This window comes from Spea bombifrons, chromosome 1 (assembly GCF_027358695.1).
Source record: "Spea bombifrons isolate aSpeBom1 chromosome 1, aSpeBom1.2.pri, whole genome shotgun sequence".
In the NCBI taxonomy this organism is placed as follows: Eukaryota; Metazoa; Chordata; class Amphibia; order Anura; family Pelobatidae; genus Spea; species Spea bombifrons.
Window position 1 is genome coordinate 37126622 of NC_071087.1, and position 26053 is coordinate 37152674.

A 26053-nucleotide genomic window follows, 5' to 3' on the forward strand; every position below is an offset into this window, starting at 1 on the left:
GGACATCCTACAGTGTACATTAGAAATACAATGCAACGGATACAACAAAGCTAAGTAGAAGTAGATTAGGAGTCTGAAATATTCAATAGTACATTATTATACACATACCATATTTATATCAGAACCTTAGACATTCTGATATTGACAAGAATATTGGAGGTAGGAAGAGCTCTTCAAAAACAGTTTCAAATTTATTGTGAAGTTTTGTTACACATCAGCAAAAGTGTCTAAATGATATCATGTGTTAAGCATTATTTAAAATATATTTGAAAGAAAGTGGAAAAAAAGGTGAACGTTACTCATGTAATTACCTGAGATAGTTACACAACACGTTAAAGCAACTGAAAATCGTTTATATCCCCCCTCCCAACTTGGTAGCTACCTTTACAAATGAAGGTGCTGTATATTTCTCTACATATCTAATATCGTAATGCTGTTATGACACGTGTAGATTTTTTTTTTATATGACATGTTGCAGCCAATAGTTACGATATCAGAATGTTCAATAAATGGATGTCTTTATCTTCACACATACATGTACACTCAAATATTCATAAATTACACACACAAACTCACTTTTATGGACAATATATTTAAATTAATAAAATATTTTAAAACACAGGGATTTAGAGCAGTATTACAAAGTCCTTCTTTTTTTAATTTACATGAAAAATAAATGCCCGTTTAGAATGATGTATTTAAGCAGTCCGAGAGAACTATACAATGTAGCTGGTGAGATCCAGCAAATATGACGTCACATCAATGATCTGGTCAAGAATACCTGCCCGAGCCACTCTCCGGATGTTTCTATCCACTATTTCACACTGTGGGCCCAGGAAGCCTTTTTTACATAGACACTTGTTTGGCCTCACACAGACACCTCCATGCCGACATGCTGGTTCACATTTTGCTGTTAAAGACACAAGCAATTTATTATTCGAGCGTGCTATATGCATTTTACAAACTTGAACTGTGACACGGTGATACCCCAACACTCAACTGCCCTTATTAATTTTATTTAGCTGCGGTCCAAAGTGTGTGGCCTTTGCCGCTTGATGCCACAGGATGGCTTTCTTCTCTATAATGTAGGCAGGTACAGCTCTGACATTATTGTTTATGATTATAAGTGAAAATTTAAATTCTAAGGACATTGTGGGAAACAGCAGAATTTACCATGCTGAAACCAAACTGATTTTGTTTTCTGGGATGCAGTTCTAGTTGGTGGAGCAGAAAATGTGATGATCTAAAGGCTTTTGTGTAGCTCTAATTTAGCGCAGAACTTGTAATGAACGCATTGATTACTTACAACATGCAGAATTCATCACACTAATTCCTTTCTGAGGCCACCTAAGGAAGTCTGTCTGAAATCTGATATTTACAGCAAATTTCTCCCATGTCTCATATTCATCAGCCTGACTTAGCCAAAGGTTGTAACAGCTGATGGTTCTTATCCACAATCAACTCTTATCCTAATTACCATCTCAATCTCTGTGTCTGCATCAGCTCTCATAAATAGATAATATACTGTGTGTAAGCCTATGTACAAGACGCGGCCTTAAGTCAGTAAATATGGCATCATTTATTAAGTGAAAAAGTACATACTATCGAGGGGTAGATTTTGTTAGCAAAGATTAAGTACATGGAAGAAACCAAAAATGTTGTATAAGGAGACTAAATAGTACTATATACAGATCAGCCTCTTAGGGAAGACTTAAGAATGTAGCTGGAATATAATTTAGTTCACCCAAGTAATCAGTGAGCCGTAATTACAGAAAAATGACATTCCTTTTAAAAATGGCTCTACCACAAAAAAAAATCAACTACAAAGGTAGCAGAGACTTATAATATATTTTCAAGATACCCTAAACCCTACAGAAGTTTTAAATATCTTTTTGTTTGGCAATGCTAACAATGCCCTTCCATACATTTTCTTTTCGGTTCCATGAATCTGGAAATGGTTATTGCTCAAAAGGCTAGTAATGATGACAAATTAAAGGGAAAAAACAACATTGTCAGAATAATAGTTTTGTCTGCACAAACATGGCCACATGTAATAAAGATATTACTGACCGATTCTGCAGAACTCCCCTTCCCATCCTTGATTGCAGCAGCATTTCCCTGTGGGGGTGCAGTGACCATTTTTACAGTGTCGGGAGCACTCAGAGGACAGAGGCTGGACTGGGAGCACAGGCCGTTTACACTCTTCAGGCATCATTGGTCTGGAGCAAATAGAAAAAAAATACAATGTATTATTTGTAGTCGAAAGGTTGAAATTATGTAAGTAAGTATGTATGCATATGTATGTATGTGTATATATATACATACATATATACATACATATACATATATATGTATATATATACATATATATATATATATATATATATATATATATATATATATATATATATATATATGTGTGTGTGTGTGTGTACACACACTTGTCTTTTGTCAGGTTGCCAAATTAAACAACCCAAAAAAATATGGCAACTAACTTTTATGAAAAAAGGCTGCACAAATGCATCTGCCACAGGGTATACTGCAACAAGTTCAATACACTGGTCAGTGTCAGCCAAAACCCACTTGCATTCACAAGTGGGTAGCAGAGAAAGTTGATTTAAGAGATCAGAAGTGCTACCTTAACACCCGGATGACTGAGAGGAAATGATGCCCCCTGTGGCCAAATGTATATTTGCAGTTGAAAAATAAAGAAAACCAGTAATTTGACTATAGGCCAAATCCCAAGATGCAAGTATATGCATTAAAAATATGAGGCTTCAGTATTGTATTTTGTCCAAACCACACAAACTCTCTAATATATCTAATAATTAGGGGAAAGAGGTTGTTGGGCCATGAGTCTCTAAATCTTGACTTTGTATGTTTGTTACCCGGCTTTTAGAAAGCACTGTAGAATTAAAGTACCTGCAACATACCAGTATATATGTTAAACAAAGGGACATGATATAATTAATATTATGTGTATGTTTATTAAAATAATGCATTACTGCATTGACTATCAACATAAATGTGCTGCTTGATCCACAAGTTATAATAAATGTAATTGTGTTGTTATGCCACTTGGACCATAAAGAGCAAAGATGGTAAGCATTTGAGCTGGCTGGGAAAAAGTTAAAATATGTAAATCTCTCAGTGTTTAAATTTGTAATCCAAGGGCCCCAAAAGTATAAAAAATCAAAATAAATACCAGTCCTTCGTTATAACCATAAGCTCATTACTGAAACTGGCACAAAAAAAACTATTTAGTTCCAGGTGCAAGCAGTTAAATCTATAATAAATCCAGTGACAGTAAAGAAACTGCAAAAGGCCAATAAATGGTCTGTATAGAAGCCGAGTTGTATGCAAAACTATGTACTAAAAGATTAAATAAAGCAATATCACACATTATAACATTTCTACTGCCAGCTGGGGTAAGATAAATTAATTAAAATTAAGACAATTCGGTGTGGAAATGGATGATTCTAAAAATAATCATTTTGAAATATCTCAATAAAAGAACAAAAGGAAGCACTAAGTTTTAGCCCCTGCAAAACATTGTATGGAGGGTACTAAAATAAATCTGTATTCTGTATCATTAGCAATGTTAATAGACTGTTGTCTGGGGAGACGTCACCTTGGCCATCCTAGTCGTGAATACTACTCTGATCATGAAGTATAACCTTTGTTAGCTAAAAACTTTAATAAACTAAATCATATTAATGAATGGAAACCATACCATGGCAGTATGAGATAATTAATCATTTGAACTATAAATCTGATGTATAGCTGTCTGACTTTGTGCCATGCCGATCACTTACTCCAATTATTATTATAATTATTATTATTTTTATTATATCACCGTTCAATATATGAAACTGTGAGCATATTTTCGGCTCAAAATGTCTTCTTGAAGGAACTAAGCTGCCTAAAGAAAATATTTCCATAACCTGAAAGTAATTCAGCCAAAGTAAACACACTCTTCTAGAACAAACATATTGAAATAGAAAGTTATTTTCTAAGTGTACATGTTTTATTGCTATTTCAATATATATATATTGCCTCGCATACAATCACATACTTTAATAGGGCCAATAAATAATTCCACCTGTGATCCAGATCAGTTAGAACTTAAATATATAGCTATAGCTTTTCCATAAACATGACTCCCCTGATTCCTTTACAATGACCAGATTTTGGGCACACATTGAGAAAATTGTATCACATCATAAAATTGCCTAGCTAACTACCAATATTCCATTAAATAAAACTGGTTCAGTCTTTAATTCCGTTAACACCAATATATTCTACATGATGTATTGTAACCAAAGAATGCTTAATGCGTTTGTTTATGGCTTCACAGATATGAAAATATTTGATACCACACTGTTGAGTTAACTTTTATATTACTTTATATTGAGTTATTATTATTTAACAGGATTTCTTCTATGCCTTCTGCACAGCAATAGTAAAGAAACATGCTGTAAAAATGTTACGATAAAAAATACTGGTCCATAACTGCTAGTTGTCCCATATTTTAGAAAAAAAAAATTCGCCTTTCAGGCATCCTGATTTTAAACTCATCTTATCTTTTAAATGTTATACTCTTCACAGAAGTTTTTCAACCCTATGAGATTAGCTTGAATTATGCATATAACTGTGTTGGGTATATCTGTTCATTTATCTGTCATAATGGCATACTGAGAAATGGCTTCTCCAAGGTAAAATGTTACCTATAGTCTGGGGAGATAAGTTATACAAGTAAGTGTAAAAACCATAAATAATAATCACCATAGAAAGCCAGATTAATCACTGGGGCCCGGAAGTACTATTGAAAAGACAAGATATATTTATCAGGATTAAACAATGTGAAGTAATGCACGGGACATGCAAGGTAGTGGGTCCACCAGTGCTAAAGCAGCCCATAGAGCCATTTATTTCTTAAAAAACACTCTTCAATTGAAGGAGAGAAGGTTGTCCATTGACAGCTTGGACTGCCCTCTGTCTGCAGAATCCCAGCTCTGTTAGTAACAGCTCTTGTACTGAGTGCTATTTTATTTTTAAATACCCTTATGGAACATTCTACAACATTCCCTTCAGTTCTCACTGTGTGTCATATATATATATATATATATATATATATATATATATATATATATATATCATCAGGGCTTTCTATTATTTAGATCTAGAGAGATCTCAGATGAAAAAGTAAAAAAAAATATCAAAAACAAATTTTAAGAATAAGCAAAAGCGGTAAAAGAAATTGAATAGACATACCCATAGGTTTATGCAAGACTGGAGACTACAGTACACGTTTTATCTTTTCATATCATTTAAGCCATTTCAGTTTATTATATTGAATGGTCAATACGACAATCCAGAGATTATCTGAACTACTGCTAACATGATCTTAATTGAAACATTTAATTTGGTTATTTGTATAAACTTTAAAAATTCTTGCGTTTTTTTCATAACTCTTTATTTCCCATTGACTAGATTTGCGAAAAGAGAGAAATGTCACACCATTTTATATTTAGTTCCCTAAATAGCCCTGTATCGAATGGATTAGCCATGCCACATTTGTTCTTGACCTTTATTCCTAAAGACTTATGTCATGTTTAAAGATCCCGGTGGAGCTAGAAAGTTAACCCTTCTGGAACCAATGTGGGTCATTTGTGAACCCATTGCACTACCAGAGAGGATAATGAAAGCATTGCTCACACCCCACCAACTTGCACTGAAACGGTTAACGGCTCAAAGGTTAGTGTAACTGCTAAACAGCTTTCACCGCTTCCAGGGTGGTCACAAAAACAACACCTGCTTCATAAGCACTTGGCAGCTGGGTCAACTGGCGCTCTTGGAGTTTATCAACTGAAGGGTTCACTTGCATAGAACTGCTCCTGGAGATCTGCTGAGAGCAGGCTTATTGGGTTGCTTTATTATGCACACTTTTGTTAAGGGTGGCAAACTGAATAGCCTGCTAACTGATAGCTCAAAAGAAAAGACAAAAATACTTTTATATAAGCATTCACAATGACAGCAGAAAATATCACCAAGTGAGGTAATACTATTAAAAACAAAACAACCCACCAGAATTTTGTTATTGTTTTTTTTTTTTTTTTTTCTTCAGGCTTTCTGGGGATTATTTAGTGATTCTGGTATAAAGTGGTTAAAGTGGATCAATGTGCTGGAACATTCCATTGGTTGCTATGGTAGTAAGACCACTTTACCACTTTGTAGCAGAATTGTTCTTTATAAATAACCCCCAATGTATGTTGTATTTATATGCTTGTCTACATTCTGGAATCTTGCTTACGTTAATACTTGTGCTGGCAAGGTATGAATATGTTTTTGTCCAAGAAGTTGTAGCATGAATTTTAAAAGGACATACAAATTGTTAAGTTTATTTGGCTCTTGTAGACTCAGTACTTTTTTCATATTTTATGTTGTTAGATACAAAAAATTGTGTATGGCAGGGTCCACCTCAGATAAGTATAGCGCATTGTACTAGTGACATCACACAGCATCCTGTGACATAGCAGAGAGGATTTCGGGTGCATGGGTATGCGCGTACAATCCACTCAGGAGGCATATTTGTAGTTTTTATTCCTTTTGCTGTTTTAGTGACAGCATTGAGATAATAGGCGGGGAGGCTGATTTAAAATTTCATAGCCAATTGGAAAGTATAGTTGAAACTGTACCCCTGAAAAGCGAGATCCTGTCATTATTCAGTGACAGGTGTACTTTAAGTTGTAAAGTTTTCACAAATGATGATGTTAATTTCACTCCCTGTCAGCCTGACAAACAGTTTTATGCAGTATAGTTTACACAGCTCATATCCCTTTATTTGCAATGTACCTGAAATATATAAGATATAAAACAGATATCTTGGATCTCCGAAACTCAAAGCTGCAGATGATCCTAAGCCAAACGCTCTCTGAGGATCCTGGTCGTTGTAATTTGTTAGCTTTAATGATACCTTTGTGGCTCATGTAATAATTTTCTAACATTCTAATACCAAACTGGGTCTGCATAGTGTCACTGCTAACTACTAAAAAGTATCGTGGGTTCATGATAAATTATATTGTATATTTTGTACTCACAAAAAAAAGTCATGTTTCACCTGCATTCGAGACAGTGTTTGTAAAAAAAAAAACCCCAAAAAACTAAAACTTTCCAAGATGTTTGGAAAAATGGTTAGTGGTTTAGAAATATTGTATCTTAAACTAACTTTTCTATGTCACTACTAATCACGTTTCCAATGCATCCATCGCCACTATGGGGTCAATGGGTTTAGCATTCTTGAAGTTCACCTCCTCCAGATCTTCTCAGATACTCAATACAAAACATCTTTCTCGCCCACACACAAAATAGCCCTAGCAAGAACATTGCAATGGGAGGTCTGGCCTTTCAGGTATGATATTCAGAGACCACCCTACTAGTTGACTGAATACAAGCACAGAGTCAAGGTCAATTTAGATGCTTTTTTGTAATCAGATCCCAGTGGTTGACAGAATGTGCTTAAAGCTCCAGCCACACTCAGCAAGTTACTGCCTTTATCCAATTATGTCTTGTTCTGCACATTTTTTTTTTACTGGTTTCATAGTGAGATTGCAGAAACTCACGACATATGACAAACTATGCGAACGTGTCATACCCCCTCCTTCAATCATTTTACGTGCCATCTCTTTATGCAGCAACAAATGCTTTCCTTTTGCTAAATGTTGCTTCGCATGGTGCTTAAAGGGTTAACACACACGTCTGGCGCAGGTTTTCAAATTCATTTTAAGACATTTCTTTATGTTTACGTTCTTTTCTGAAAGAATGCAACGCTGTCCGTCTATTTCTAAACGTTTACTCTGGGTGTAAACACAGCCATCTTGGGACCTGCTTGTCTGTTGGCCATTATAATCAGAGAGGACCTAAACCGTGTTTATATACACAAGGTGTTTAACTATTCTCTTCAGAACATGGCATTCCTGTGACTCAAATAGCATTGCAGGAAAATCTAAATAAAGAAGGTGATGATATATCTTCCAGCATGGAAGAATCAGGAGAAAACCAGATATCGTTAAATTTGAACTCAACATTTTTTTATATACATACAATGAATGCTATTGTAATTGGATTGAGTACATTTCTTGGTGTTTGAAATATCAACATATTTACGTCAGGGAACCTCTTGACACATAGCAGATTTCTGTCACTGTAGTCTATATATTATGTCCTCATGTCTTATATCTGTGCTCCTGCTGGCCTTTTGTCAGTTACTCTGATTTAGTTGGCTGGGAGCTAAAATCATAGTTTATAGTAATTCTACAAAAAAAAAATCAATGAAAATTACATAAAATATATACAGACAGAACATACTGTACCTTTGACTATAGCTTGACTACAAATCCCATTATCTTAAGGCAGTTGCAAGGTTTCCTTTACTTATTTCTTTTAAAGTTAGGAAAGGTAAAATGTTTATGTCATGAGAATTGAAAGGGATAGTATGCATTTTCCAAAATGGAAAAAGGAAAATAAAGACTATAGAAGCTGCAGCTTTGGAGCTGCCCTCGACCATGGTCTGACTTTTCCTGACACTGATTGACAGCTTAAAGCTTAAGGAATTTAAAGGGACCATGCTAAGTGCATTAAAGTGCATATGATGGCTGGAGTGTCCCTCTAAAAGTGAAATGTCTTAACCCCTTAATGACAAAATGCATTGTTTTCAATGGATTTAGGGACCGCCCATTGTCCTTAAGGGGTTAAATAAAAATTCAGATAAATTCAGATAAATACATTTGTGGCATATGACTGCAGACCTGCTTTTGTCTCTGACATCTTACACTACTGTTTAAAATAGAAAATATCTTTTTATTTTGTAAATTCTTTAATTAAAGTTTTACAGGTACAAAAGTATGTATTTTGGAATAGTTTTAAATGTATTTTTTTTTACTTTAAAAGTGACCTGCTGAAAATGTTTTAAAGGTGTTCCCTTCAAAAATATATGAACGAACAAAAGTTTACTTAACTAAATAACTATTACCTGGATGGGTTTGGTCATTTAACATTACTAGGAGTGATGTTTGTAATGCTCTATTTAGTTACAGTTTTGTTAAATTCTGGACAGAAATTGGAACAGGTACCTTTAATTAAACATAGAAAATAAGACTCATTGCCCAAACCTTACAAATGTTTCTAAGAGCAATATAAATTTATGAACTTTTACATCCTTTTTTGTTTTCTTTATCAAATTAGTTTGACATTTTTTTAAGTTTTCACTTGAAACTTTGTATTAATAGTTGCTAGTAGAACATTCTAGTATTTTTTTTATTTAATGTTAATGAGCGTCCTTACCTTTTAGGGTCAATGATCTTGTATAGTTTCCCACTGTGCGACTGAGTCATACTTTTACTGCTGGAGAGTATGTAGACTTCACCTGTTAGAAATACCAATACAGCATGGGGGTTATGTACATTATTTTATAGCATAGCTCAGGCATTTGTCAGACTTCATATTTAACACTTTGTATGAGTCATATCGTCCATTAAAGGAACAGTACCCTGTTTGGAAGTTTAACATATCATCGCCTCCAAATATCTTGAGGCTACGTTTTAACATGCATAGGCTTTCTATGTTTCGTAAATCTAAAACTCTCCCTTACACACAAGTGTGGGAAACTGCTGAGTGACCTTTTTTACTGCCATCATCTGAGAGTAGTATATTGGCACAAAACTATTTTTATGTTAGCAGAATAAAAGGGTACCATCTTTCCTTAAGATCTCCCTCTTCTCATTCTTGTTTGTGTGATGTTACTGTATGCTGATCGCACAGTAATCAGAAAGAAGGGCTCTGCAGTCCTGCATGTCTAATCACAATTGGTGTGATCAGCAGCCAGGGGGGGTCATCAGATACCACAGTGGGGTCTGTACATAATCTGCAGGCCCTCTTTTATATTGTTTTATGTTAACCACAGTGTCAGCTGTGACACCTCAGAAAATTATGGACATCCTAACCCCAGAAGATGGGGAGCTCTGGGTTGCCAACCTTCTGATAACTGGCCCAGGTATGCGAATATGTACTGCATCTTACTTTTATGTACAATGTATTATATGGCTAAACCATTTTGTGCATGGTAAATCAGCCAGCACATATATAACTATAACAGTTAATACAAATTAATTTGCCTTACCTTGCTCATCTTCACCAAATCCTAGTATGTGTCCTGTGAAAGGTCCTCTACAAGAAGTTCCACTGCCAAGACAGAATGGCTTTTCCTGCCACTGCTTTGTTGTGGGGTTCTGATTGAGTGTTATAAAGTTTCTGAAATTACACAAATCAAGACAAACTAATTATATATATATATATATATATATATATATATATATATATATATATCATGTTCTGCCCGCATATATAATGAGATACAATACAATTTGGAATGCTTAGTGATTTTTTTTTGTTTACATCATTTTAATTATGACATGCACAAAACAACAGATACATAACATATGTTCATCTAGCCACTGTTATGCTTTTAAGTGTTTTCAAAAATAGTTTTACTTTTTTCTTACTGTACTTAGATGTCATTGACAAATTTTTCAAAATAAAAATGTTTTTTTTTTTATGGACTTATGTGAAATAACTCACCCATAGCGGTCGCCAAATACGTAACTGCCATACAGCCGCTCGGATTGACAGCCTCTGTATATAAATCCACCGACCATGGGGCCACTGCTCATTGGCTTGAATTCTAGAAGTGAAGGCTCACTTTCTAAAAAAGAAGAGGAACTACCACAGTGTTAGGACAAAAATAATATAAGAGCTTTATAGACCATTATCACATGAAAATGTGTATATTAGTGTAACCAACAGATACCAGATAACATATACTAAAGTTACTTAGCCTAGTATAATAGCAGTCAGCTAAACCCCTAAAGACTGGAGATCTTGTGATTAGTACACTTGTCTTCCCAAAACAATCCCCAGTATGCTGTATCTTTCTTTTTCATTCCTTAATTCTGTTTTCTATTGTTTTGTTGTGAGAATACCATCTTCTTTCCGCGTTGTAGTGCAATATTCATAATTGCACTACATGCCCCAGTTGTAACTATAAATCTGGGTAACTTAACATGGCATAGTATAAATATAAAACCAGTGATGACTTAAAGCGATTGGTATAATTGTGATATTATTTAACACACCACAGTTTCTACAGTTGCCCCTTCATTGTTATGTATATATATATATATATATATATATATATATATATATATATATATATATATTATGAAGAGACTAGACAAGCCAATATCCATTGAACGATGGTTCCTAGCCCGTTGGAAACTGGATTTGGAAAGGGTTCTCCATTATGAAGTGTTGTGAGTGAAACAAAATGGAGTGGGGCAATAAGAATATTTGTTTTAAATGAACAAAAATATGTGGCAAGTATCCATGAAGCTGAAATTACTTCTACTGCTACAAAAAGTTACAAGAGAAGAAAATGGAGTCCTTAGTCAAAGTTTATACTCTCATTGGGCCAATATTGAAAAAAGATATAGGGTCTCAAACTTTCAGGACCACTGATTTTTACATTTTTTATCTAAAGAAGAGACCTCTGAAACCTTTAAGCTCCTATCACTCTACATCTATGATCCAATAAAAGGTAAATTGCTCTTGTATCTTAATAAAGTATATTAAACTAGATATTTCCTCAATATCATTTGCTTTACATATACAAAGCTATTATGCCTTCAGTACACACAATAATAAAACTAATTTGGGTTATTTTGGGCAACCTACATTGGCACAATTAAGAAAACAATGGTCTACAAGACAATATATAACAATAATGCTTTTCAGTGCTTATCTTTCTTCATATCTACAAAGCCTTTCAAAAGGTGTCTCTTGCATAAACATTCATTTGATGGGGGCCTACAACCCTAAAGATGCAATGGTAGCACTTTACAGGTTGCTTTAGCCTTTTTAACATATCCCTAAAAAACTAGCTAAAAGTAGTTTAATCAATCATAATGAATTACTGGAAATGAAAATTAATGGCATATTCCATCATGACACGTGCTATTAAGATGTGAAAACAGAAAAGGACCAATTTCCTAAAGAAAATATTTTTAAATGGTGTAAGTTGGATTGGGGTGTTAAAGTCATAACAGGGAAAGAGAGCTTAATTAATTGACTTGCATTAGTTTAATGACACATCTTAGAATGAGCTATTTCCTGAAATATTAGAAAACATGTTAAATTTACCATTTGCCTTTTGCCAACTTATGTTACACACACTATAACCTATGCATAAACATGTAATATTGTACTAAAAGCCAGAGGTACTATAATGGGTTTCACACATGTGATTATATAGTATCCATAAATAGATCTAGATACACAATGCCAGACAGCCAGGCAGGCTCCAAGAAGACAGTGCCACACACTGACCCCGATGCCAGGTGCAGCTAGGCAAAAACAAGGAGATTATAGACGTTACAGGTATTGGTAGGTCACAAGCAGCAATGCAAATAGTTATGAACCCGGGGAGCAAGAAAGTAACAACTCAACTGATTAAAGATATTCCAACCAAGTTCCTTATGGAAAATACCAAAATACTCATAGGTAGCAAATGTCCACCTCAGGTCTTTGGCAATGACTGGGTAGCAGCTACTTTGACAATATTTAGTGTATTTAAGCATTATAATTTTTCCCTATTTTATTTTTAATTTTTAAACATCATGAAACAGAACAGATAAACAAACGTTTGATTGTTGTTAACTTACCATAGTCCTTGCCCTTTATAATTTGTAGTATCCTAGTGGACGATCTGTTCTTAGTGCTTGAATCTGAGCAAATAATTGTCAAATTTGTATTGACATCTTTGGAATGATGGTCAACTGCACATCTATATAAGAGAAGGAAAATTAAGAAGCACTGATTAAAAAATGGTGTAATGCAAACAAGCATTATTTCACCTTTCATTGGAGAACAAATGTGTAAAAAACCATAACTTTATAACTAATAAGAAAACTATTAAAACGTTTCTAAAAAGACTATTTTGCACATGCTCAGTACTATTGATGTTAAGCTAGCATGTGTTACATTGGCTTCTGCTTCTTCCACTGATTTTGGTGGGACCTCCAACCAATTGGGTTGTACAAAGCATGCACAGGAAGTGTACTTAAGTATACTTCCTGCCTACACTTACTAAGAACTAAAGAATGCATACACTAATTTATATGCAGTATAATATGCAATATGGACACACATATGAATTCCAACCCCCCCCCATTTTGGAGCCTAGACTGTTGCTTTAGGGACACATATGAATACTTGTATATTTCACATCATATTTCATATCATTGTCAAGTAGCAGTCGTGCATGGTTCTGGCCTCCAACCTGTTCCACAGACTACCATTGTAGAAGCACAGATGAGACTGTGGATATGGCTTACCTGCCTGGGTTATGTAGTCCATGTGCAAATATTTCAGGGGGTTGGTTGGTACTGTTAAAATGTGGATTGCTTTTGGGAATGGAATATAAAGCACCACACATATCTATGTCAACATCCAATCGCAGTACTGAACCTGTAAAATCACTAGAAAACAAAAACAAAGAATAAGTCTAGAAAATGGTAACCAACGTTCCCCAACTTTCTCAGATGAATAAACTTGGAATGCACAATTACATTTTATGCTTGAGTCACATCAACGAGAGTGGTCGCCTTTCAGCAGCTTCTGATTAATAACAATGGACAACATGCATAATATTTCCACACAAGCGAAAGCAACAAGACAAAGAAATGGATGGAGGGCTTGTGCTTTTTGATTGCACTATTGGGTATGCACTATTTGATTGCAAGAATATAAGTATTATACAATGGTATCAACAGGTGTGATTTCTATAAACATCCATAAAAGGAGGATCATTTTGTCAATTAGTCTAATCCCCTATGTTCTATAGTACTGTAAGGGGTTTTTGAGACAGGTTTCAAAAACCCTAGTTTACATAAGAGCTTCTAAAACTCTCCAGGTCTGTGCTCCATTGTTACTGGGCTCCAGGCCTCAAGGGTTCGTTTTTTTCCCATGTGCAGCCTTAATAAGACGCACGACATTAATGCACGACATTAGAAACCAGTAGCAAACACTTTTCCTACTAACTCACTCTCCAGACTTCGGTGAGTTTTGAATTCTTGAGAATATGAAGTTACATTGTTGCTGCTAACATTCTCACCAATTGTCATTTTCACCAAGTTTGATACTTAAATCTTTTTTTTAAAAAAAATAAATTAAAGGAGAACATCTGCCTTTAACCTTCCCTGTCAAGGCAGTGGTCAATGGAAGCAGGATGTACGATGCTATTTTTACAGGTTTTAACGTCGTCAGTTAAGTATTTGGTTTATTTTGTATTTCAAACAGAAACTGTGAAATTCATGCAAGAATTTTACCTCAGACCATCCATCTCTTCCATATCATCAATAGTTATCATTCCATCGCCAAGGAAAATATACAGGAAGCCATCAGGACCAAACAAAAGCTGTCCTCCCAAGTGCTTCCTGTGTAACTCTGCCACTTCAAGAAATATTTTTTCTGTCCTTACGTCGACCTGACTGGGATTTTTCCTGTTTCAAATAAAGAATTAACTCTACTTACTTTGTCTCACAGCAATAGATGTACACACCAACACAGCGATACAAAACAAATAACGACAATTATCTTATTTTCACTTTTTAATAATATTTAATGATAATCATTGTGTTTTGAGGGACCAGACTTTCTCATGCAAATGATTAATTACTATATCACCTCTTCATAAGATATTGGTGGGGGAGATTTCATTAACAATTCCCCATAGACTCAACTAAACTGTAACAATTAGGCACGATGATCGAAATCCTTTACCTTAATGGCATATTTCCTTACATTATCCCAGCGTAAAGACTAATAAAATGCAGCAAAAGGATCACTACTTAAAATTGGATATGCTTAAAATGATGTATCATATGACCCTTTCAATACCAATACCCTTACGAATCAAAATATTGTCCTTGTCCAATGAGTGATAAAACCATTACTAAATAATAATGAATGTAATTCAGTGGATTATTTGATTCCATTGAGTGTAAGGAGCACAGAAAAACATACTAGTTTGCATTAGTTGTCCTGCCAGTGATACTCAGAGGTTTAATAGTTTTTTATAATTTGAAACTATTAGGCAGATACCTTCTGGAGTTGAAAGTAACTAAACAATTGGGGACTAACATAATTAAGTGAATAGCTCTTTGGTGGTATGCTGTTCAGAGTACAGAGCAGCACGTTTTGATGATAAAGTAAAATGATAATGTGGTAATGCTAATATACAATCCATTGATATGTGTGTGTGTGTGTATATATATATATATATATATATATAATGTGTTTAGGCAATAATCTAAAACATGCAGCTGTTACAAGATCAAAGGTACCTAGACACTGTGTATTCGACAACTCTAAGAATGTGGTCGTGAGGTCCGCTGGCCCAGCGCTCTTGGTTGGTGGTGTACGACACATAGAGCTTTCCATTTTTCTTATAATTGGGATGGAATGCAAGTCCTAGAAGTCCTCTTTCATCTCCTCCCTGCGGTCAAATGAAAAACACAAAGAATCGTGAAGTTAATTATGTGCCCTATTGTGTTTCAGTTGGAACCCACAAAAAAAGTCTCTTTCTTTCTACCGGATAATCTGTGCCCAAACTCCTTTCTTTATTTCCTAACTACTGCACAAAAAGGATTATAAAACATTTCACTTAGGGGGAGTATTTAAGAGTTTGGACAAGACAATTGTCTTGTGCAGTTATCTATGTGCTAGGCACTTATAGTACTTTTGTGAAGTGATTTGTGTGTGTAATCTTTCGGTAGCCATGAAGACAAGTTTAAGTGCTGTGGAGAATTCTTAGATGGGTTACTAGGATGCTTGTAGTTCATTGTAGACGAATTAAAAAAAAAAAAAGGTTAAATAATCAGCAGTAACTTTTAATCCAGCTATGCAAAACTTAAAAACACAGTGCTCACTGCCAAATCCCACTGTCTTGGCAATATGTTTAGAAAACATTCAAATTGCTTGTGTAATATGTAAACCTTTGTTTTACCCAGGGGGTAGCTACATCACTTGTCACAACTCTGGTGGTCTGTTCCCTACAGCTTAGCGTATCTAATAATCTGCTATCTTGGAATCCTGATCTTAGTTCATAGCCGTACATATGGTCAGCTCACCAGGAGAGACTTTTTTTCTTATATAACCAGAAACAGAGATTCGTTCGGCGCCTGTTACTTTAAATAATATAAATGGCATGCGATATTCACATTCAGAGAGCAAAGGGTATTTTACTCAGTCATTGTCCTGTTTTAACAATGAGTGACACTTTTATTTTTACACAATAACAATTCCTTATGTAAACAGCTAGATGAATAACTTGTTATTATTACAGAGCTTGTAAACAGCCTGTAGCAACATGGCCATTTGATATAGTTTTAAATTAAGAACAAAATACACACACACACACACATATATATAAATGAAAAAAGTCCACATTTATCGTTGACTGGCAATACTTCACCTGGTTTCAGAACCCTACACATCTCCCATACATAGCGTAGATATACTACAAGATGAAACACGGAATAATGAAAATGCTTGTGTTATTTTGTGCAGCTTTGACTTGAGGCCTCACAGAATAATATTTACCAAGAGGTTCACTTTCCAAACTTTAACCTCTCTGTAAGTCTATACCCTTGGCTGTCATAATAAAAAAATTAGGCGAATATAGATCAGATACACACAACAGTTTGAGTTCATCTGAAGCATTACAACCTCTTTTCATTTTCAGGTAGCCAAAGGTTAAGTTGCACATCAAGTGAGTTGTTGTCAACCAACAGTCACAGAGTTACACAGCTTGCACCCAATTATTCACTTGACTGTAATCTTCAGTAAAAATCTAGTTAGCATAATGGAAGCCAGGGATATCTTTAACGTGGGGCAAAAAAGGGGCAGCTGCCCTGGGTCCAGACATTTCCGGGGGCCCACGGTTGCAGGGGTCACAACTGTATGTATGAGTATGTGTGAATGAGCAAAGATGCCACAAGCATGCTGTTTGAGGCAAAGATAGCACAGGCAGGCATGCTGTTTGGGGAAAATATGGAAAGTCATATGCATCCAGTCTGGGTCCTGTGGATGCAATCTGGGTCCCAAAGCAAGTCCTAGGTGTGGCATCTGGGTTCCAGGGTGGGCCTAGGGTTTCAATGCATTGATGACTGGCAGCGTTTGACCTGGGGCAAAAATTCAGCCAAGTGTCCCTGTAAAACAGTGCCCCATCCAGTAATACTGTGTCCCAGACGCATTAGGCAGACAATGTGCCCTTGCCAGCCAGCACTTCCCTAATTGTAGTAGGGAGGGGGATGGAGCATGAGTAGAATGGGAGGGTATTGTACAAAGAATGATAGGAGTGGACCGGGCTGCAAAAGTTTAATACCCACTCATAATCCATAGCATGCCTAAGAAACATGCACTACAGACAGCTGGTTATTCTGCCTTGCGATGAGTCAAAGTCTAAGTATTAGCCACTGGTTGCTTTGAGATATGCAGCTTAATTTCTAGATCATAAAAGATAACATAACATAAAAGATATGGTATTAATGGTAGATGTCCATCCCCACTCACCATACACAAAACTTTCTGTGTTATAGTGAATAAATTATTGTTGGAATATGCGAATAGGCAAAGCACACGAGCTATGGCTGTGACTGAATGTATCTCTTTTGTGGTAGCCATAAATGCTAAAGCTGTAGACAACTATCTTACAGGCATCAGGCCCGTATGGGAACAGTAACGACATCTAAGCCATGCCATTCAAAGGAACAAACTACTGTATGTTCCAAAAAGGGATTAAAGCAAATGTTTTAATCCATCATTAACCATGGATACTTACCAGCGTGGCTCTCCTTGTGATCAGTGATAATGGAAATATGTCCTACACAAGCATTTGTGGAGTAGCATTTCTAGAATTCTTGATATTCTATCCTGTGCTATTCCAGAATGCCAGCCAATAATGTAATGCATAGTTTGATAAGTATCTGGCAGCATATTCCATTACAGATTACTATGACACGTTCCAGCTAATAAATTCACAATGGAAACATCTGACAAATCCTAAGATTCCTATTAGAACTGAAATATCTCATAGATGAATATGATGAGATTTATTTGGGATAGTTCATAAAAGATCTCAGACAAACATGTTTAACTCAAAAACCGAAAATAATTATTTGAATAAAAGACTGAAAAAGGCATTTCAATTTTGATCTCGCCCTGAGATTGTGACACGTGTTTTGGACACGCCTGGAGATTTTCAGATTACACTTGCAAATTCTTGTATATAATGCTAGGAAAAACAGGGGGAAGGCCAGATGGTTTTAAACTAAAACTCCCACCAACCCAGCCATCTTCTTGCTAGCCAAGTGTAATTGGTGTTAAACATTTGATAACTGCTGGAGGGCCAGGTGACGCTTGGACCAAGATCAAAAACCATGATTTTTTCCAAGAGTGTCGGGCTGATGCTTATGATCTGGCAGACTGGAAAAGGAGAAGAAGGTGTAATGCATTTACATATTCACACCCTAATGCTTATTCTGTGGATCCCATGCATTGTTAGTGCCCTAGACCACAGCATACACAGAACCCAAACCATTACTCTCCATGCATTCTGCACCACATTGCATGGTGTTCAAACCAGAGGATTTTATACACTGTGTGAGGTGGAAACACTTCATCCTCTGGCCTTGGCAGGCTGAAGCCTGAGGTGCTTCTTGAGCCACCAATGAACCCTTGACTACACTTTTTTGTCAGCCCGGATGACAGGTAAATTAACATTTTCATACGGTAATACCTGCCTGTGGGCTGAGGCTTTGAATAGCACTTTTTTTATTTTTCGTATTTCTGGGGATTTTCTTGTAATTAGATGCAGTACAGAGTGTGACATAACATAGAAAATGGATATTTTTTTTCCCATGAAGCTTTTTGGGTGGGAGAGATGATTTATGCCATTTGGATCCCACCTCTTCTTGAAGACTTCAGTGATTTGTTTGCACTCTCTGTTGTTCCAAGAAGATACAGTCCTATGCAGGCTTCAGCCAAGGAGGGAAGGAAATGGCCGCATATGCAGAAGATTTTGTGATTCGATAATCAACTGTGGCTCTTCGTGGAGCACCTATAGATATGCCAGCTTCATTACTTGGCCATAGAAGAACCAGCACTTCATGCTTCAATATAACAATCAAAAGTCTCCTTACATTGCTAGCACTGTGCATATTTGCCAGACCAGATGGATCACTACACTGCATATACTATACTCACAGCCTACAAAGTACACGGCTCCATACGCTGCAGAGAATGCACAGCTCCCATAAATGTTGCCTTTGTAAGCTGCACACAGTACATATAATATCCCAGTCTCCATGCAAGAAGGCAAGCCAGGGCTCTCCGTATACTGCATGCTCCAAAATAATACTCTTTATTTGTACCTGTTCCAGTCTACTTTTAGCGGCTGTAGTTATTTTGCATCCCATATTTAAAAATTATTTTGTATCCTAATATAAAAACTATTTATAATATGAATAGGAATAGTGCATTCTTATTGCCAAACAGAAGACCGGGTTAAATGTGACTTCATTTGTTTTTCTTTCTGTTCTTGTTTTAACCCAAAACGTTTGTTTGTATAAAGATTTGTTTCGACTAACTGTGACTAATGGAATGGTCATGCAGCTGAAGCATTATCCTCACATCATTATAATGAAACATAAATCCACTAACCCTGACTTGCAACATGCTTCGTCCTTGGATTTGCTACTGACATCCTATATTTGTTACAATAAATCTAAATTGGAACTTACACTGACCTTCATCGAGAACAAACATTAAACAATTTAACAGGCTAAGTACTCCTTCTCTGCAAGACTTGCAGACCACCAAAGAAGTGGTCATAAATTTTAAGAAATATGAGGTTTCTATCACGTTACTGCCCCTGCGGAGTTTTGCAATAGATTACTTTGACTCCAAGGTCAAACCAAGAAATCTACTGCATATTTCTTTAAGAGCTGCCACTAAAAATAACAATAAAAATAAGGTTCCTTTTCAGTAACATACATGACAACTATGGACAGCCAGGAATAACAGACTTGGAATAGGAGTGATTAGGCCATGAAAAGAGACGAAACTTTATGGGGCTATTCATTCATGTAGAATAATATTAGACACTTCATTTCTTAATAAATCTTCTCTATAATAGCTGAAAATGTAGCCATGCCAGGTTTAGAACGAGTACTCCCTACCAAAACACCAGGTCAAAACACCAGCTCTCAATGGGAGACACTTATGGAAAATGTATACTTTGGGTCGGCTGCCTTGTAGAATGTGTTTCTTTTAAGCATTTACCTTTAGAAGTGAGGTACCAGTATCCCTGTGTGTGGCATTATTTGATGAGTACTAAATTTTAAGCTTTTCCTGAGACAGAATAGGGAGATCTCATAAAATAGCACACACAAACTGGTTTAATAGTGCCTGACTTAGGTACACACCTCATAGCTTGTCATGGTTGGCATATGAGCAACATATAAAGGTGAAAATTATAATAAATAAATAGTCAAGCTTCACACTTGAAGAAGAAATTAGCACAGTGCGAAGCCTGAATATTTATTCATTCGAGTTGAGGGTGCTTTGTGGAGGTGTTGTGGGTCTTCGGCACCCGTTCCCTGGGAGTATACGTGGGTGTGTGGTTGCTGACGGGACACACTGGAGGATTGTTGGCATGTAGCTCGTTGACTATTATTATGAATATAGAAATAGCAGTAAAATACTGTATATCTATATGGTAATGGCGGACAGAATTCTGCTAATTTATGTTAAAAAGCAGCTGTTTGCATTTTCACACCAGTCAGCATGTGTCTGTGGCTTTATACTGGTGTAAGCTTATGGACTAAGTGTATCATCCATATTCTAAAGCCAGAAGTGTGCTGTGGTGTCTGTTTACAAAGAATTACCCAGAATGATGTAAAGCAGATGTAGCAAGCCTTGCAAAGTGTCAAGAGATGTTAAGGGCGTTGTGGTGGCTGTGGTTTGACGTGCTAGATTAAAAGATGATAATCTGGGTAGCATACCTGCAGTTGCTTCTGAAGGCATTCATTACAGGCACAGTTTCTTGTTAATGATTCCAGTTGAAAAGTAAAGTAGAATCTTGCACTGAAGCATGAACTTTTTGGCCAAAATCTTTTCATATAAAAATTCTCTTGGGCTCATTGTGACTTTTTACTATTCTCATGGTCCACATTTATCTTGGCAGCTCTTAACCACACTGGCTAATTATTCCCTCATTGGCTGGTGCTAATGGCTGCACACTCAATTAACAGCAATCTGACCCCCCCCATGGCAACATTATTTTCTGTGGTTTCAACACAAGTTGTTGGTGGCATATACATTTGCCAACTATAAGAAAAATATGCCCAATATAAGAAAAAAACAACAACACAGAACACATAACTTGAAGAAGACTTAATTGCTATTGCACAAGACTAGAACTTTAGCAAGCCTTGTCTATCTTGTGCCAGCTGAATGATGACTAAGGTCCATGAGTGTTTTGGATATGCAACAGCTACGGAGCTTTCTGCTGGCTCATTTTCCCCTCAGGAGTACAATAGATGAATACATGCATTTAGAAGCAGGTGGTTAGGAGGAAACAATTATCATTATTATTATTGCCTTGTAACAATGTAAGTGCTTCTTACAGAAAATTCATCGAAAAAAAACAAGAATTGACATGACGTGAGAGAGTACATTGACTACGTACTCTCTCACGATCTTATTTTCGTTCACTTTCTCTCTTATGCTCTGTGAATGTCTCCCTAACTTTTCTGCCGACCTCTTCCGTGTCTTGCATCTTCTTGTTCTATATCTTGTTCTCCTCTCTCCTCTTTTATCTCTTCTTTCTTCATCAGCATCTACAGGGATATAACCTCTCGGTGAACTTTCACCAAAATGGTGCAGAATCCGGTGAGGTCCTCTTCCCTGATAATCCAATCGGGAGAGAGGACATCACCAGAAGCTCAACCATTTCAGTGGAAGTTCACACAGGATTATATCAGGGCAAAATGGTGGAGCTTTTTGGCGAGCATTTGCCCGAACGCCATGTCCACTGCGATACGAATGAAGGAAGAAGAAATAAGAGAGAAAAAAGGAGAAAAGAGTGATTCATTTTAAGAACAGCAGGAGGAAGAAAATCTGTTTTGTAAGTGATATCTTTTAAGGTAATAAAAGACAGCTGCCATAATGCCACCCGGCAGATGCCACTGTATTCTACCTGAAGTTGGGGTACGTCAGTTCATATACTAACCTGATTGGCCAAAACATGAAACAGTCAATATTGGCAACAACAAGTTGGTAATGTCAATTATTTAATACTGATGTCTTTAGCATGATCAAAAACCAGCTAAATTGACTCTAATTTCATGGTGCTTGGAGGTTCCACATGAAAATACTCTTTGAGTTTGGTCACTTTAATATTACGCTACCTAAATGTGAAATGTTAGCTAAAACAAGCACAACAAATTAAGTAAGGTGACGTGACCTCTCTTTAAACGCAAGGTACTTCTGAAAAATGCATCTATCCGGAGGGCTGCATTCCTTGGAATTCTGCAGAATGAGTTTCTCCTACGTTTCCTGCATGAAATGGGAGGTCAGGTCACCTTAGTGTCAAGTAATAACACTGACTGACTCCCCTAAACTACTACTTTTTGTTCTATAGTTTGCCAGCCCTGGGGCAGGGAACTCATTGCTTTCTAAGTCACTGAATATGAAAACAGTATACTTCTGGATAACAAATATTTATATGTTCAACCTTTAAAACTGATGTTCCACTTAGACAAAACATAAATTTCACTTGTTACTACTTAAATCAAGTGAATCTTAGCAGCTATGGGATTACAATTTTTTATTATTATGTTTTATTTATATTGTGCCAATAATATCTGTAAAAGCTCTGTTTAAGATAGTAATAGATCAGTTCCTGGCTCCTTCACAGGCCTAGTGGCACCTATGGTCACCATACTCATGTATGCATAATCTTAATTGTGTGACTACCAGCTAGCTTTACCCGTCACATTTGCCGGGGCTATTTAATGTTTTTCAGATATATGACATGGAGCCAAAAAATAGGAAACCAGTAAGAGTCCAGATGCATGGATCATAACTCCCATCATGCTACGGTTAACGTCTACTTAACCAAGAAGCTAAAGAATTCCCTCTAGCAGCTCCTGTGTATGCTTTCACTCAAGTCTTTTGTATAATCATTGTCCAATCCCTAATAAACGCAATTTCTCTGCCAATCCAAGCAAACATAAAACTAGGGGAAATAAAATGTCCTCATTTCCCTCTTTTTACTAGGTTAAAATAAAAGGGTCATCATACAACCTTGCATGTTACTGTACAGGCAGATGAAGGCCATTTGAATGTTTATGCAGAACTATACTCAAACATTTATTACGAAAATTTGTCTAGAACATGGGTGGAATATGGACATGGTGTGCATATCTTGGAACGTTGGTTTTAACAGCTTCAGTCTACAGTATTAAAGAAAACGCTTATAAAAGCTAGCCATATTCATGATGTCATTCTCATAACGTCTTTCAAAAAAAAAAAAAAAATCTATGAGTACAAATAATATTTGTAATATACGACTTCATCCATGGAGATTTCCATTCCTCATTCTTGGATAATATTTAGCGCTCTTTCCTGTTTGTTAAATGGACAACTTCTAGGTTGAAAAGAATTCCATTAGTGAGATTTATATATAATGTAGCAGTTTTGTGAATCAATAAAATAGTCTGCTCGTTTTCCATGATAGACAAAGTATTGCACAGCAGTTTGTGTGAACTATAACTCCTATTATGCTCTGCCAACAGATGCTTTGTTTGAGTTTTTTACTTTAGTAGGTACTTTGGTGGCAATAGCAAACAGTTGGACTAGAACTCAAATGTTAGTGTAGCCAAAGACTGCCGATAACAGGCACACCTGGGAACTCTTTAAATGAGCTGACCCTGAGACTCTTTAAATATTAACCCTTTACTAGCCCATCATGCAGATGTAATGCAGTAAATCCTCAATTGTGTTAACCAAATGACTCTAATACCTGCTCCCATGGAAAACTTGACTTGTCATAATTTTAAGATTTTAATATCAACCATGACGTACTGGTAGCTAAAGAACTAATTAAGAGTCTTAGATATCATCAGATTAATGTAGAGTATGAATGACTGTGTGACCCTGGACTAAAGACCATGAGACAAGAAGGTCAACCACTGAGAGGTTCCAGGTATGATTATGAAGGTTCCAAATCCAGCCAAGTTGCCCAGCAGTTTTCCAGAAGGTCCACTGTTCATTCTTTCCATGGCACGTGGATTACATAATCAACCTTTTCCAACAATTTCCATCATTGTTTGCACCCTCCTCCCTATGCTTCAACACATACAATCACAAATCACATACAGGCTCCTACAACTAATAAAAACCAGCTACGAAAATAGGGTAATCTTCAGAGAAGCATTACATACTGCGGCAATAATTTTGTCAATTAAATCATGACTGAGTCACACCTTTTTTATTTCTGGTGGCCAAGTAGTTTTTTTTTATTGCACACAGGCTTTGGAATTAGAGAATACAACTAAGGAAAAACACATTACAAACATCACCGCTGAAAGCATGAATGTATCTGGGGGGGGGAAAAAGTAGAGGCTAAAAAGTGCTGTAATGTTTTATGAACAGTAGCAATATTTGGAATTTAACCCTTTGAATGCTACACCATGCATCATTGTAGCCTGCAACCCCCTCCCAATAATATAATAATAAATGTAAATTCATGTAGATGGTTATAGGCTATCAATGCAATTATTTGACAATATATTTACTGTAGTGAGCCACAGTAGGAGATGGAAAAATTAGCCCAGCAGTAAATGCTTTTTCTCTTGTGATCGTCACATAAGGCAATTTTTAATTTAAAACGAATGATTTAATGCTTGTTTAAATGACTGAAAGGTGAATTGCTGGAGGTGAGAGGAATTACCTGGCTATTAACACTGAGTCCACAAACTCAACCAATCAAAACTGGGGATTCCTTCACCGGCTCCTTCTTCGGCATTCTAACCACGTGACAGCATGCTTATTGGGTATGATAATTAAGTGTTAATACCCTCTGGCTAGAGTATACACAGAAATTATGGGCTGCAGGTGTATTTATTTACCCCCTTAGTAGGGAAACAGTGAAAGCAGTTAAACTTTGAAAATCCTCCTGCTGTGACATTATATTATACAAAGCATTATGCTCCACTGCTTTCTTGAGTTTAACATGTGGCGGAGGTCTTTAGAAGATGTTTTATAGTACTGCGTATGTGTTCGCAGCTATATGAATTCATGCCAAGTGCAAATTTTTGTGCGCTTTTACACACACAAACACATAAACATTTTGGAATTACATTCAGACAATATGTTTTATATAGAATATAGATGGGTAATGCAGCTTATCCTATCGACTACACTAAGCTGCCACAGCAAAATGCAGGGTACATTTGCAAAGCAGAATTCTACTTCCAACCAGAGGTAATGTTGTTCCAGCCTATGGAACTGACCTTAAATGACTGTTTAAGATCTAATTGTTGGGCACCTTTGTTAGTGCCTGGCATCATTTTCATCACCTGTTTCTAAAACTCATGACTTATATATTTCCTCTCCACCTACTGAAAATCAAATTAAAGGCCCTTGGGTCTTTGTTGAGTGGTCACACACTCATCCTCCTAACTAACTACATAAAACGTTCTAGTCCTAGCAGTTCCCCAACTCAAGGTTCATTCTATTTTGCTTTTAGGTATCCAAATATAATACTACGGGATAAACAAACTGTTCTCAAGGTGTATCCCTTAATGAGTATCCCTCAATCTTATGCATTACTTTGATACATAAAATCCAAAACTGTATCCTTCAACTTTAGCTT

General features: G+C 36.2%; 1 protein-coding gene across 1 annotated transcript in view; it reads right to left on the reverse strand.

The window, feature by feature from the left end:
- Nucleotides 1-289: 289 nt before the first annotated feature.
- Nucleotides 290-26053, reverse strand: part of HHIP (hedgehog interacting protein) — a 54025-nt gene continuing 28261 nt past the window's right edge. The window contains exons 5-13 of the mRNA XM_053460884.1: nucleotides 15456-15607; nucleotides 14439-14612; nucleotides 13446-13589; nucleotides 12774-12895; nucleotides 10636-10759; nucleotides 10178-10308; nucleotides 9343-9424; nucleotides 2071-2219; nucleotides 290-910 (exon numbers count right to left, since the gene is read on the reverse strand). Coding sequence (XP_053316859.1) covers nucleotides 717-910; nucleotides 2071-2219; nucleotides 9343-9424; nucleotides 10178-10308; nucleotides 10636-10759; nucleotides 12774-12895; nucleotides 13446-13589; nucleotides 14439-14612; nucleotides 15456-15607 — 1272 coding nt within the window. The 3' untranslated portion in view covers nucleotides 290-716. The remainder of the gene's footprint in view (nucleotides 911-2070; nucleotides 2220-9342; nucleotides 9425-10177; nucleotides 10309-10635; nucleotides 10760-12773; nucleotides 12896-13445; nucleotides 13590-14438; nucleotides 14613-15455; nucleotides 15608-26053) is intronic.